The 15,004-nt window shown below is 40.1% G+C and overlaps 1 protein-coding gene across 1 annotated transcript; it reads right to left on the bottom strand.

The window, feature by feature from the left end:
* Positions 1-1,774: 1,774 nt before the first annotated feature.
* LOC146625007 (C-C chemokine receptor type 3-like) lies at positions 1,775-6,032 on the bottom strand. Its single transcript, XM_085361882.1, has 3 exons — positions 5,990-6,032; positions 5,264-5,457; positions 1,775-2,651 (listed from the first exon to the last, which is right to left on the bottom strand). Exons 2-3 carry the CDS (start codon positions 5,428-5,430, stop codon positions 1,775-1,777), a joined length of 1,044 nt encoding a protein of 347 aa, XP_085218008.1. The 5' UTR covers positions 5,431-5,457; positions 5,990-6,032.
* Positions 6,033-15,004: the final 8,972 nt, after the last annotated feature.

Genomic DNA, 15,004 nt, shown 5'->3' with positions numbered 1-15,004 from the left:
GGCCTGTGTTTCTGACCATATGAACAACAGTTTTTTCAAACACACGGGTTCTTAACCAATACATTTTTTAAATTTTAATATTAAAAATTTTAATATTTACAATTCTTCAGCCAGGATAGGAGAGCAGAAAGGTGAAGCTGTCGATGTATATTTCGATAAGCAGTACAAACTATGTTTTAATCTGATCTAGTGAAGGAAGCTGTTGAAGCTGTGTGAATCAGGAGAAGAGGGGATCGTCTCTGATAAACTTTCTGTAAAACTCACCACACACCGCTGATGTATACTGCTTGTAAAAAAATCACATCAGCAATTTAAAAATGTTTGGAAGTGAAGTTTATTATGTGCAGAACAACATGAAGAAATGCATGGTCATAAACAGATTTCTTTACTTAAGTACGTTGTGTTTACTAATACAAAAGAAATGAACATTAAGTATCCATTAATTACCCTTTCTAACTACAATCTGTTTCCTTTCATTCTAAATTTGGCTTAATTTTAAAAACTGAATAAATTGACAAAAATGAATAATTTTATACACACTGATTGGCTTTCGAAAACCACCAGGTGGGTGGGGCCTCCGCGAGAGCGTTGTGCCTGAGATGACCAAATCAAAAACATCAAATAGCCCGGTGTAGAGAAAAACCAGAATCAGTGTGTTTAGATCAGTCTGAAGGCTGACCTCGAATAGGTTATTTCTACATAACGTACCTCATTATTTAAAACTATTGTGAGGTTGTAATGTAATATAATATCTATAGATTACTTTTTTTTAAACGTAACAGATTTTTAGATCATCTCTTATTCTACAGTCATGTGTTCATTTGTTCATTCCTACTTAAATTTTACTTTCTGAATGCACTCTTGCAAAGTCTTTTTCTGTAACAAGTAAAGATCTGTCAATATGTTGCTCTTAAATATAAATCCAGTATTTATAGTTCTCAAAGCTGAAGTTTCTCAGCTTCATCAGTAATGGAGCTGAACTCTGACCATAAGAGGGCAGCCATGGTCAGAATAAAACAAAAATAAACCTTTTAAAGCTTATATACCATCTTTCATAAGGCTATGTACAGAATATACAGAGAACAAATATTTTCCTTAGGGACAATATCATTTGTTACATAACTTGGTGGCAAACTAGGTTTGTGGTTGACAGCAGACAATTTGTACACCAGGAGCTACATGAAATAAAATTTAAAAATCTTCTGCAATTAGATTTTTGGTTTAAGGACTTTGGCTCGAATAATGAAGATATAGAAGTTTGAGTCCTAGACGCTAGTTCCTGGAAACCGAAAGTTTCACTCTTGATGAACTCATCCCTTCCTTCAGTTGGTTGTAAAACCATGACTTGCTCGTTCATCCATTCACTTCTGCTTATCCTTTTCAGGGTCATGGGGGGCGCTGGAGCCTATCCCAGCTGTCGTAGGGCGAGAGGCAGGGTACACCCTGGACAGGTCACAGGGCTAACACAGAGACAGGACACAACCAATTGCACTCACATTCACACCTATGGGCAATTTAGTGCTTCCAATTAACCTATCCCCACTAATTGCATGTCTCTGGACTGTGGTGGAAGCGGGAGTACCCGGGGAGAACTGGTGGAACTGAACTCAGGATCTTCTTGCCGTGCGGCAACAGTGCTAACCACCGTGCCATGGTGCCCGGGCTGACCTGTTATTCCCAGGCAGTCTCCCATCCAAGCACTAACCAAGCCCAACCTTGCTTAGCTTGCGAAATCAGACGAGTGCTCAGGGTGGTATGGCCGCAAGCTGGTTCGCTAAATATCCCTATAATCATTTGGTGTCGTTTTTGTGTTCACGTAGCTTCTGCTGTTTTGACTAACAGACATATGCCTCTTTAACTTTGGGAAGTGTTTCACCAGCAGATGCCTGAAGTGGTTCTGGAATTTCTTCCCAACAAAAGTATAGAATACAGGACTGATACAAAAGTAAAAGTAGGCAATGGTGCGAGTAATTTGAAGTGCATAACCCAGTTTCTGTTTGTCCTCACACTCACTCTTAACTTCATTGTTAATGTTCATCAAGTGTACAACGTTGAAAGGAGTCCAGCACATGAAAAACAACAGCACAATGATGAAGATGAGCCTGACTGTCTTGAATTTGCTTGTAATCCTGGATGACATAACAGTGATTGCAATCCTACTGTAGCAGTAGAAAATAACAATCAGTGGGAAAATCAAGAAAACACTCAGCTGAAGGTAAAACCCAGATTTTCTCAGCTTGTCCATATCGACATAGGTAAGGTTTCGAGGGTACTCCTCACAAAAAGTTTTGTTATCAAGACTAGAAAAGAAACTACTATAGATAATCATTGGTCTGATACATGCTAACCCACTGACTAGCCACACAACAGTGCAGGAGATTCCTGCATACTTTCGATTTCTCACTTGTGAGTCATTCAACGGGTACAGAATTGCAAGGTACCGATCAAAGGTCAGAAGGGCTAGAAAGAGTACAGAGCTGTAAAAACCCAGATAGTAGACAGTACTAACAATCTTGCACATAACTTCGCCAAAGATCCAGTTAGAGAGCTGCATGTAGACTGCCATGAAAGGAAGGCTGATCATGAAGATCAGGGAGGACATCACAAGGTTCAGCAGCAAGATGTTGGTCACAGTGGTCAGCTGATCAAACCTAGAAAGCAGTCAACATAAAAAGATTCACAGGTCAGTCATCATGAAACAATCTAACCTCAGGTGTTTTCCAGGTAACAGAGATCAGTGGAACCTTCAGTGAAGTAAATCAGCACATCTTTAAAATCAGTGGCATTTCTGGGTGTCATCATTACCATGGAGTCTGAGCAAAGATATTAAATTATAAAATAATATTTTGGAATGCACAAATACAATTAGTGGAAAGTACATTGACTTCTTGGTAGGACAGCACCTTCTAAGCTTCTGCTGCTGTGCCCCTGACAAGCATGTTAGAGAGTCCACAGATGTACCCTCAGTAAGAAAATGTCTTGAAAGTTTATTTTGTGACCCAGAAAGAGTAATATTTCAAACTCTTTCGCCATGCTCCTCCGCCATTGGCGCTTTTAAAATGTATTGTTATATTATATTAGAAAACCAATAACAACATTATCATCCTTCTGGCAGACAAGAGTAGATGCACGGCTTTGCTAAACCAGAAAGAGTATCACAAGAAAAACATTGTCACCGGTCAGTAGCAAAGATACTTATGACCTTCAGGCAGAAACATGGGTGTGCCAAGGATTCCCCAGTTTCACCCATTGTGGCCAACTTGTACATGAAGAACCAATGACTGAACCAATGACTCAAGTCATTGGTTCAAGTACGTGGATGACACCTGGGTGAAAATCAAATCTCAGCATGTACCACAATTCACTGATCGCGATGAAATGAAGAGTTCAAGCTAAACGCAGAACAAAAATCCAGAGTTTAATACTCAAAGAAGACCTGCAGGCCATTTGTGGCATTAACAAAGCACTAAAAACAACAAAACAATACAAAAATCCTAAAAAACCAAAGTAATGACACACTTGATGCAGACGAGTCAAAGAGCAGAAGTCAAGTACAAGCTGCAGTCATAAACAGGAAATCAAAAAGAAGCAACAGTAGGAGGCACTGGAAAGTGTGAGTACAGAGACAATCTGAAGACTGGGGATACTGCTGCACATATGAACATACACAAGGGTCAGTGATTAACTGACTCAACGCAGGTGTGACAAACAAAGCAAGGGACCTGGAGCGCGTCTCAGATGACATATGACAAGAGGTGGGGTACACTACAGAGGTGGATGGTTAATCAATTAACTCTGTCTACTGCAAACTAGTTCTATTAAAACTTTGTAGATTTCTCAGAACTCTACGATGGAAAAAGGTCATGCCATTTGAGTTCAGCTTTACCCTTTTTCAGAATGTTGAGCACATCAGCGTAAGAAGTATTGCATCTAGTGCCTGCCATACAAACCTGGCTTTTATCGTGTTGCATCAGTTGGAAAGAGAGGTGTAACACAAAGTGAGTTTAGACTCAGCAAAAACCACTAGTCATGAAAACTGTTGTCTTTTTACCTCAGAACCTTCACCATGGTAAAGATAACGCACGTAATCTTAGTAGGTGGTTTTGTTCAAAGCTTTAGCTTAAAATTAGCTGTCAGTGTCACGTTTTCACCAATTCTAAACATGTTTTCAGGCCAGTGTAGATTCTCTACTGGAAGACTGTATTTTATATGTGCAAGTCATTAAGCTGTATCTCAGTAACATCATGAAACAGGCCCAGCTGTAGAGTTACTGCAAACCGTGCATATCTATATACAGTGGGGCAAAAAAGTATTTAGTCAGCTACCGATTGTGCAAGTTCCCCCACTTAAAATGATGACAGAGGTCAGTAATTTGCACCAGAGGTACACTTCAACTGTGAGAGACAGAATGTTAAAAAAAATATCCTTGAATCCACATGGTAGGATTTATAAAGAATTTATTCGTAAATCAGGGTGGAAAATAAGTATTTGGTCACCTCAAACAAGGAAAATCTCTGGCTCTCACAGACCTGTAACGTCTTCTGTAAGAAGCTTTTCTGTCCCCCACTCGTTACCCTCGTACATCTTATGAAGAACCCAGTCGAGAACTTTACCAGACTAGACCACAGGTGTTGCTAAATCAGTCAGCATTACCATCTTAGGAATTACAGCTTAAATTTTCACCTAAAAGTAATGTGAGTCACAGCAGGGATGGGAATTCCGGCTCGTTTTAGAGAACCGGCTCTCTCGCTAAAAAGAGCCGGCTCTTTCGGCTCCCGAGCCGCTCAATAAGTTGTTTTATTGCTTGAATTAATTTATTATCAACAACAATATAAAATAGAATTCAGTGCACGAATAAACTTCCTGAATCCTTTATCATCCACAACTGAAAACACTTGGATATCAAGTGCAATCATTGGCGGGTCTTCATTCACTGAGTTCTCACAGAGTCTCATAGAGCTCTGGGTTGGTTTAGGTGGTTGTGGTGGTATATGCATGATGCTGTAGATACTGCAGCAAAAGCAGCAGCAACGGTTGCAGTAGACACGCTGGCACCTTCATTACTGACTGATTAACTGACTGTGTTTTATCGTCCCATTGCACTGATGGGTGGACAGTTCTCAGGTGTCTGTGCAGGTTGAGAGAGGGTGACCGACCCGCCACAAGTCTCAAGAGTTAAATCAGTAGAAATTCATTCAAGATCTTTTATTTAATGCCAACACTGCAGAGAACAAAATAATCCAGCTTTGTTAGACTAACTTACCGACAGATGATGATGAGGACTATCCCGTTGCAAATGACACTGAAGGCAAACATGAAGTAGTAAAGGATGGACAGCAGCGCTCCCAGTTTGTTGTCATTGTCCCTGGTGCATGGTACAGCTTCTGTATATTCGCTGTAGTCATAATCCGAGTCAGTCGTATATTCCATCTTTGTGTCAAATGCTTAAAGGAAAGTCTGACAAACAGAAATGTAAGAAGACACCGTTTACAATACATTCAGAATGACGTGAAAATTAGAAAACGATCAAGTCTTAACCCTTGAAAAAAAAGCCAGAAAATCCTTATTCTTTGGAACTGAGATGTTTATTAACCTCTTAAGCCCCAACGCCCCCTGATACGGGGGCAAAAGCAGGAGATCAGGTAGGCTTGGGGCTTAAGAGGTTAACCCTTATAACAAAATCCACAAACTTGTTTTTGCTAGATCGTGTTATGTATGATATATTTTTAATTATATATTTTTTGTATCGCATGTGAGACATTGGGGGGAGTTTTGCAACTTTTATTTAACATTGCTGTTAACAAAGTTTTGTCCATAACATTTTGAAACAATTTGATGAGATATATGTCTCAGAAACTCATGTACCAAATATGATACAGAGGGCATTATAGGGTTAACTATTTGGAATGATATAAGAAGGTGAAGCTTTAAAAATAAAAAGACAGGAAGCCTGAGGAATGAAAGCAAATGTAAGCATGAACTGACTTACTGTCTGTCCTATTTCTTCTGCTGCTGTCCGACTCTGATGATAGAGTTTGGTTATCTGTGTTTAAGTTACCAACACCAGAGGAAGTTACATTATCTGCCTTCAGGGAGGAGCTGTTGTCAATTGTGCTCAAAGCAGCAGAGCAGGGTGTTCTGTTTATGACGTGACATGAAAGCCACAGCAGGGACTGAGAAGACTTCAAAGGATCGGGTCATGAGGTGGCAAAATGATCAAGCTTGTTTGATATACAACTGGAACAGAAGTGACCCACACAAGGTAGAGCAGTATTCTAATGAGACTCTGCTAATGTGTGTTCAAGAAGCTCCCGTACTTTGGAACAATTCCCACCCCATTTCCATAGTCGAGCACTTCTCCTGTGTTTAGACTAAAAACTGCACTGCAAAAACACAATGCATGTGAGCTGCACTGGTGATGTAATTTTGCTTCAGGAACCTTGGAGTAAAGTACGATTAATTGTAACCCTGGTCCCACGTAGCTATGGTCAAAGCTAGACTGCGTAGTACAACGAGACTGGGCCTGGGTTCGTTATACTTCTATATATGAATACCAATCGCTTCTATAAATAAAGGCCACCACAGCTGTATCTTACACAAATTGCTCCCCTATAAGCATTTATTTGGGGAAAGAAAAACAAATAAACGTAATGTCAAAGCACACACTGTCCTTTACCTCTTGCAGATCACAAATATATAAGATCGGGACCGCAGGTAGTCGACCTCAATCACGCAAACGTCTACCACTTGTTCCGCCCCAGAGAGGTGTCACTCTCTCGTGGATGATGATGTGTTCTGGAGTGAACTCCAACCCAAGCTTCACTGGTCTGTTTCCCAACTCGTGACGTGTGGATCCTTGTAGACGTATATGTTCAATCAAACCAAACTTAAAATTAACCAAGTACTTTTCTGTGCTGATCAAACAGTAAGTGAAAAGTGAGCAAAATAAAAATGTCATCTTTCACCTTTTTAAGAGGTTTCAATAAACCGTGATGTCAGGGTATGTGAAGTCAGGTGCAGCTGAGTAACCCCCATCAACCCACCCCCACCTGTTTTTTTTTTTTGCTTATTTTCCTGAAGTGGTTTGCGGTTTATTTTTATCCACCACATTTTCATTTTGCATGAAATGGAAACATTATAATTTTAGAAATACTTCAAAGTCTTGCAAAGGTTTGCGCTGCGGAAGAACAACGTGACAAAATGGAAACAGACTGTGAAGGGACATTCAGTGTACAGCTAATAACAGACCTGAAACATGAAAATCACGTGTTCATTCAGCGATAAGGAGTGTTTTACACATTCTTTTTCATATTCTACTGTCTGCTAATTGCACTCAATCTCATTATAGCCTCTTCTGCATTTTCTCTTCAGCCAGGTTTCGTCTGCACCAAAATTTGTCCCATCTGTGCTTTACTTCAATAAACCAGCTATAAATTAGCACAGAGATGGTTTGGGTGGAAATATATACATAGATATAGATCTATTTATCTATCTACATATATATTAGTATACATAATAGGTGTGTGTATTCGCGTAGCCGTTGGTATGCAGTGTGTGTCTGCAGGTGCTTCTCACACATTTGTCGCAAACTTACCACAACAACCACAGAACAACAACCACGGGAAATGCTGAGCTGGTAGTATCATTTCACCTAAAATCTCCTTTCTTTACCAGGACCAAGTTTTTACTGTTACTGTGAAATTCTTAGAAAGTCTCAAACGTCTACAATAGTTTTTTCCAGGATTTCAAAGCATCTAATTGTCCTCATGTACGGAAACTCATGTACGGGTTCATCTACGTCAGAGTTCAATTTGGTTTTTGTTTGTTTTTTTCAATCACCCGTTAACCACAAGTGCGTTGCATGTCCTATGGAGGAGAAGAAGACAGTGTTTTACTCCAAGTATCTCTGTTGAACTGAAAATCTTTGACTAACACTTTGCAGCTTTGACTTTTAGTGGGCAGCACTGTGTGTAATTTTAAAATGACTGAAAGGCTTTAGACTGCAGCTGTCATGCGTCACATGTATTTAGAGTAAGCTGTCAAAATAGCACATGAATTATGAGCATATATAAAGTATATTTAAATGAGCTGTGATAGATCTGTGGAAGTAATATTCACCCCAATCATTCTAACATCATTTCCTGTTGCTCGTGCTGTCTTTGACAGCAGCTGCACAGAGACCTGTAATCACGCTAACATATTATTTATCCAACATATTGGATAAGAAGTGGTTAAATTGGTTAGGTGAGCTCTAAGAGCACTTAGAGATCACCCAACCAATTTGTACCACACAGTAGGACATATTATTATTTTTTATTAAAATATCACAAACAGTTGGAGAGATCAGCACTAATTAGGGGAGTTAAGCCCATATTGACACCTGCTAATCAAAGTATGTATGCCCCTAACTCCAGTCTACAATTCTCATAAAGGTGGCAGCTTTCCATAAACATGCCTGGATTACTAAGTTACTAAGTCCTGGAAGCTTTTTAAACATGTAGGTCTAAGAGATTAACTCACCTCATTATTGGCCACAGTTGTGACCAAGTGACCAATAAAGGAAATGACCTTTTTTTATTTGTGCACTGGCTTCATTTTACAACACTGCAAGTTGCCACTTGCCCTGAGCATGGAGGAAACTGAGCTTATTTTTTTATTATGGCACATCCTGTCAGACTGATTCAAACACACACAGTAAATTTGTGCTTTGTTAAGACAAGGAATAATTTAATTTATGAAAACTAGAGATGGACCGATCCGATATTACGTATCGGTATCGGTCCGATACTGACCTAAATTACTGGATCGGATATCGGAGAAAAATAAAAAATGTAATCCGATCCATTAAATATCACGAAAGCACCTCACAAAACTTGCAACACGCCATAACTCACCTCAGAACGTTAGCACGTCGGAGCAGTATGCATCACGTGATAGAGCAGCTGTGGCATGCAGGACCTGATGGTGGTCTGGATAGCATGTGGAGCTTCGCTAGCAACCTGGCATTTCATCTCCGACAAAGTTATCCCCGAGAGAAGTAAAGCAAGTGTGTAAGTCCATCTCTGAATGTTTGTAAAGCATTCCCACGTTAAGCTCTCCGGCTGCTACTTCAATCGTGAAACTGCTTAACGATCAGCTGATCGGCTTTTCTGTCGCGAGTCCGTGTCTCTCGTTTGTTTTTGGTCCACTTTGCGCCAGAAAGAGGAAACCAGCGGCTGAACAACAGCAGCACGTTTAAGCTTGATCAGCTGTTGTTAGAATGTATTTATTATTACTTTCTACTCCAGGATCTTTTTCTACAGCTGACGGCTGGTAACTGTGCAGGGGCGGATCTAGCAAAGTTTAGCCAGGGGGGCCGATAGGGCATTAACTGGGAAAAGGGGGCACAAAGACATACTTTTCTTTCTTATTCTCATTTAAAATGTCTAGCTTTTAATAAATAATTATCTGACACCCAAAGTTTTAATTTGATGTAAAATGAATAGAAGTCAATTACTGTATATAGTGACTATTAAGTCTAATATATATACCCTAGTAAGCTATAGTACTTTTTCCTTTGGGAAGGTACCATCTGTGCAGTCTGCAATTTTGTTGAAGAAAGATGTTGAATCTATTTAATATTTCTTGAAAAATAATTGATTTCTGTGCATTTTTTTTCACACTGCATCAAATTAAGGTTGATTACGTCGATTAAGCATCATGAGGTGGCGCGTGAGGGGTGGTTCCCTATTTTTTATTTATTTATTTTTGTTGTTGCTGGGAGTTGGAACCCTATTAGTTAGGTTGCTTAATATTTCTGCTAAGTACTCTTTAAAATACCAGAATAGGGAGGATGGTGTAGGTCTAAGTTTATTAGATTGATCAGTATTGCTGAACTATGAAATATTTTTTTTGTATACAGGTATAACAGAATAGCTTTAGTGTAGTTGTTGTTTTAAACTTGAGTATGAACTTGCAGACTTGCAAAATGCAGCAAGATATTTTAAAAAACAGTTTTGTTGATTAAAAAACACTATATCGGATTCATATCGGTATCGGCAGATATCCAAATTTATGATATCGGTATCGGTATCGGACATAAAAAAGTGGTATCGTGCCATCTCTAATGAAAACCTGTTCAAGCATAAGCACCTTATACTCTATGCTCCCTTAGTTTTTCATTTAAGCTCTCTTCAAGTTTCAGATATTTATGATTAAATTTGATATTTAAAAGGATATAATCTTTACTGTAGGAGTAAATTCTTAGAAAAAAAAAGCTTTGCCGTAGAATTTTGATTAATTTAATTTCATCCCAAACTGACCCAATAAAATATAGTTGGAACAAAATTGAAAAATCCTTCATTTTAAAAAGTAAATATTCTGTCTACCACCTGTGGCTGAGGTTGTAGACTTGTAGGTGAAGACAAACTGCACAGTGTCCATCGATTCATTCTCTTCTGCTTATCCAATTCAGGGTTACAGGGGTGCTGGAGCCTATCTGAGCTACCACAGGGTGAAAGGCAGAGTACTGTATACCCCAGAAAGGTTGCCAGTGTTTGTAGGGCAACAAACAAACAACTATTCACACTAACATTCACACCTACAGGTAACGTAGACTCAGCAGTTTACCTACCCCTACTAAGTGCATGACTTTAGAATGTGGGAGGAAGCTGGAGTTCCCAAAGAGAACCTATGCAAACAGGAGCAGTGTAAACTCCACACAGAAAGATCCCAGAGGATCCAATACCTTCTTGCTGTGAAGCAACAGTGCTAACCACCATGTGACCATGCTTCCCAAAATTGCACACTGTCACCAGAATATTCATTCAACAATAGAAGCAAACTAGATAAAGTTGTGTTTCTTCTGAAAATGCAGGGTGAATGCCGTGTAATGGAAATTGTCTTCCGAAAACAGCTGAAGAAGCAGAACTATCTGCTAAAAAGAGGCAAAACCTGAAGGGTCACAGGTGGGATCCCGCGCCGCCCGCTATTAGAGCACCTGCTCATCCTGCGTGAGCTAAACCAGCAAGCTGAACTTGTCTGCTGACAATTGTTTTGCTATGGGTAAAATTCGAACTCACGCCTCCCGCTCTTAGAACGCCTGCTCGTATCAGTGAGCTAAAATACAACTCACCGCGGTGAGCTAAACTGGCGGCCACACTTGTAGTGTGGTCCAATTCATTTCAATGGGACAAAAATATGGAAAAAAAAAGCTTTATATTTTAAAATGTATAAAAGTAATGAACACCGAAAGATAAAGGTTACAAGAGCAGAAATGGCAGAGTATTTTAAAATTTGAATGGTGAAAATAGCACAAAAACTGTGGGAGTAGTTAAAGGCCAAGGAATGGAGCATCTAGAATAATAATAATATGAACCAGAAAAAGTTGCATTTCCTGCGAAAATTCAGTGTGAAAGCAGTGTAGCAGAAACTGATTTCCAAAACCAGCTGAAGAAGCAGAACTGTCTGCTGAAAAACAATGTTGCCATGAGGAAGATTCGGACCTGGGCCATCCACTCTAAGGACGCCTGCTCATCTTAGTGAGCTAAAACACAGCTCACCCTGGCGAGCTAAACCGGCGATCACACGTGTATTTCAAAAAGTATAAAAGTTACGAGCACCAAAGATATAACTGGCATTAGCAGAAAGAGCAGACTTTGAATGGTGAAAGTCCCATAAAAACTGTGAGAGTAGTTAAACAGCAAAGAAACGGAGCAACTAGAGTAATAAGGTAGAAGAACAAATATTAAAGAGAAACATGAACTCAATAGTGTGACGGCAATCACACCATTACACACTAATTATTTGAATGCCTACGGCATGCACACATACTGGACAGCTGCTTAGACTCAGTATGAAAGCAACATGGAGCATACACCCATGGTGGAAGGTTACTTTTAAAATGTATTCCACTACAGATTACAGATTACATGCCCCGGAATATATTTTGTAATGTATTTCATTACATTAAACAATGAGAGTAACATATTCTGAATACTTTGGATTATTTAATATATTATCATGCTGTTTACAGCTACATGAATGTCCTATTGCTGTGTGATTTATTACTATCACTGAAGGTTACTCTCCATACCAGTACCAACTAGATGTTTAAATCTTAATATAAAATGAGTAACAGTAGGTGGACATTACATGCTTCCAGCTCCCGTTTCTGCTCGGTGACAGCTCGTACTTTTCTCTCCCTCCTCGCTCACAGACACATCACGGGTGTGACAGTCCATTCTCCCTGCAGCACGGACTACACTGCCCATCAGGCTACATTCTTTAGGGCGATGCCTGTAACACTCTGCCTGTTGCCTTCATATTAAGTAATTATTTGAATAATTTTTTAAAATATTTCTTCACGCCATTATGCGGCCGTAAGTGGAGGTGAGATTGAGACGCAGGCATTAGAGCCTCTGTGTGTGGGTTTTGTTTCCACGCAGGTGGAAATATACAGAGAGAGGGCATAGCCGAACATATGAAACAGGAAAAGGCTGCCGTGTAATCCCATTATTTCAACTATGTAACTGTATTCTGGATTTTAAAAGGCAACGGTAACAGAATACAGTCACTCGTATATTTTATTTCAAATACATAACGGCGGTACATGTATCCTGTTACTCCCCCAACGCTGTGGATACTGCAATATTATTTCACGCCCACTTGTCTGCATGAAACCACGTGTGACAGGTTGTGGTTGATTATAAACTTTGTCAGTTTTGTTTACTGCTCAGACTAAATTCCCCATCCCTGCCACCCACATATTTCACACACTGTGGTTTTTTAGTATTTAGTCAAAAATATGATAAAATAAAATACATTCATCCATGTTCCATGTTTTCTAAACAGAATGATCATGGATCACATCAGAGCTGCTTTTCCACCATCCCTGGACTCGCACCAGTTTGCATACAGGGAGAACCGGTCAACCGAGGATGCGATCGCCACAGTGCTGCACACATTACTGAAGCACTTGGAACACAGGAACACCTATGCACGGCTCCTCTTTGTAGACTACAGCTCGGCTTTTAATACCATCCGGCCATACAAACTCCGTCCCAAACTCCACCAACTGGGACTTAACTCCTCTCTGTGCAACTGGATTGTGGACTTCCTCACTAACCGTAGACAGAGTGTCAGAGTGGGTAAGAACACCTCTTCCACCCTTGTGGTCAACACCGGTGCCCCTCAGGGGTGTGTTCTGAGCCCTCTGCTATACACTCTCTTCACCCATGACTGTATTTCCTCCTGCGCGTCCAATCTCATTGTTAAGTTTGCAGATGACACTACAGTGCTCGGACTTATATCCAACAATGATGAGACAAACTATAGGACAGAGGTGCAACAACTAGAGTCATGGTGCCACGACAATAACTTGGTCTTAAACACCAAAAAGACCAAGGAGATCATTGTAGATTTCCGGAAGAGGGGCCATAACAACCATCTGCCTCTCTTCATTGGCAGTGAGGCGGTGGAGAGGGTGAGCAGTTTTAAATTCTTGGGGGTAACTGTGACCGAGGACCTGTCCTGGGGCAACCATATCACCTCAGTTGTACGGAAGGCCCAACAGCGCCTCTACTACCTGAGGAGACTGCGGAGCGCACACATTCCCAGATCTCTGATGTTGAACTTCTACAACTGTGCCATCAGCAGCGTTCTGACGTATGGATTTCTAGTGTGGTTCCCCAGCTGCACCAAGGCCGATCAGCAAGCACTCCAGCGGGTGGTGAAAGAAGCTGGCAGAATTATTGGAACAAGTCTGCCAGAGATCAGTAATATCTTCCCCACTCGCTGTCTGAGGAGGGTGCACAGTATCCTGCGGGACCAACATCACCCTGCGCGCCACATTTTCCATCTGCTGCCCTCAGGGAGAAGGTACAGGTCTATACAGGCCAGAACATCCAGACTGGCCAACAGCCTGTATCCACAGGCTGTGAGGCTCCTGAACTCTCTGCCCCCCTCTCACGGACAATAACCATATCCAACTTCTTAATAGCAATGAACTGGTCTGCATTGGTGCATCATATCTTTATTCTCTTCCCCCTCCTGCCCCCCCCCCCCCTCTTTCTTAAATAGATAACTATCATATCTGATATCATATCTCACAGTACAATAATATTGAATGGGTTGCATTGTTGTATTTTGTCATGTTTCTCAGGTCTTTGTCTGAATTTCTACGAACATTATTGCTAAGGATTGTCTTATTGCATTGGAGTCACACTGGGTTAAATATGTACACTTGGGTTTTAAGGGGTATTTATTATTTTCTTCTTTTTTTTGGGTTGTATGGAAGCCCCAAACGCAATTTCATTGTTCTTGACAATGACAATAAATAAATAATAAATACTAATACTAAATACATCAGGGTTTCTGCTTCATCATTTGTGGACAGCACAGTGAGCAGTCTTTGCAGACAGTGGTTTGTGGAGATGTTCTTGAGACTTCACAGTAATTTCCATGACATAATCACACCTTTTAAAAACCTTTTTTTAATTCCATTTGCGCCGAGAGCCCGAAGAACAAAAGCATCTAACTCTGATTTCTGGTCTGGCGCACAGAGATGTCTGCAGACAATTGGTGCAGAACCCAGGTGATATTATATGCTGAAATCGGTGAGATATTCACAGTCGTCAAAATTTTATATTGTGGATGATTTTTCTCAAATTGTTCTAGTTTGTTGATGCACTTTTTTTGCAGGTAAGTGAATCCCTCCTCATCTTCAGAGAAATCTTAGCTTCTCTCAGATGCTTTCTTTATAAATAAATTTTATTAACAAACTTTTTCCTTACCTACAGTATTTCCACAAATGTTTAAATCACTGCACCTATTTCACATTTTCTTGAAATAATGGAGGCTCAAGATTTTTGCTTTTCTTTAGTTTTGCATCATTTCTTCTTTTCTTGAACAAGCCCTCTTATCTGTAGCAGGACTGTGTCTCTACTAAGTGAAATTCTTAGAGAGAACATCATCATAGTCATAACTGAATACAGCATCAGATCTGCTTCATTTTTTTAGCCTGATT

This window comes from Diplotaxodon limnothrissa, linkage group LG9 (assembly GCF_057381915.1).
Source record: "Diplotaxodon limnothrissa isolate DT_005_m linkage group LG9, D_limnothrissa_male_GT1.1, whole genome shotgun sequence".
NCBI lineage: Eukaryota > Metazoa > Chordata > Actinopteri > Cichliformes > Cichlidae > Diplotaxodon > Diplotaxodon limnothrissa.
The sequence above is the reverse complement of the archived record's forward strand: the minus strand, read 5'-3'. Positions and strand labels throughout refer to the sequence as shown.

What these genes read in the sequence shown, in the direction of transcription:
- LOC146625007 (XM_085361882.1), bottom strand. Translation starts at nt 5,430, where the DNA reads ATGGAATATACGACTGACTCGGATTATGACTACAGCGAATATACAGAA. An exon ending in GTCCTCATCATCATCTGTCG is followed by an intron (nt 2,652 to 5,263) that starts GTAAGTTAGTCT and finishes ACTGCTTTCTAG; the next exon opens with GTTTGATCAGCTGACCACTG.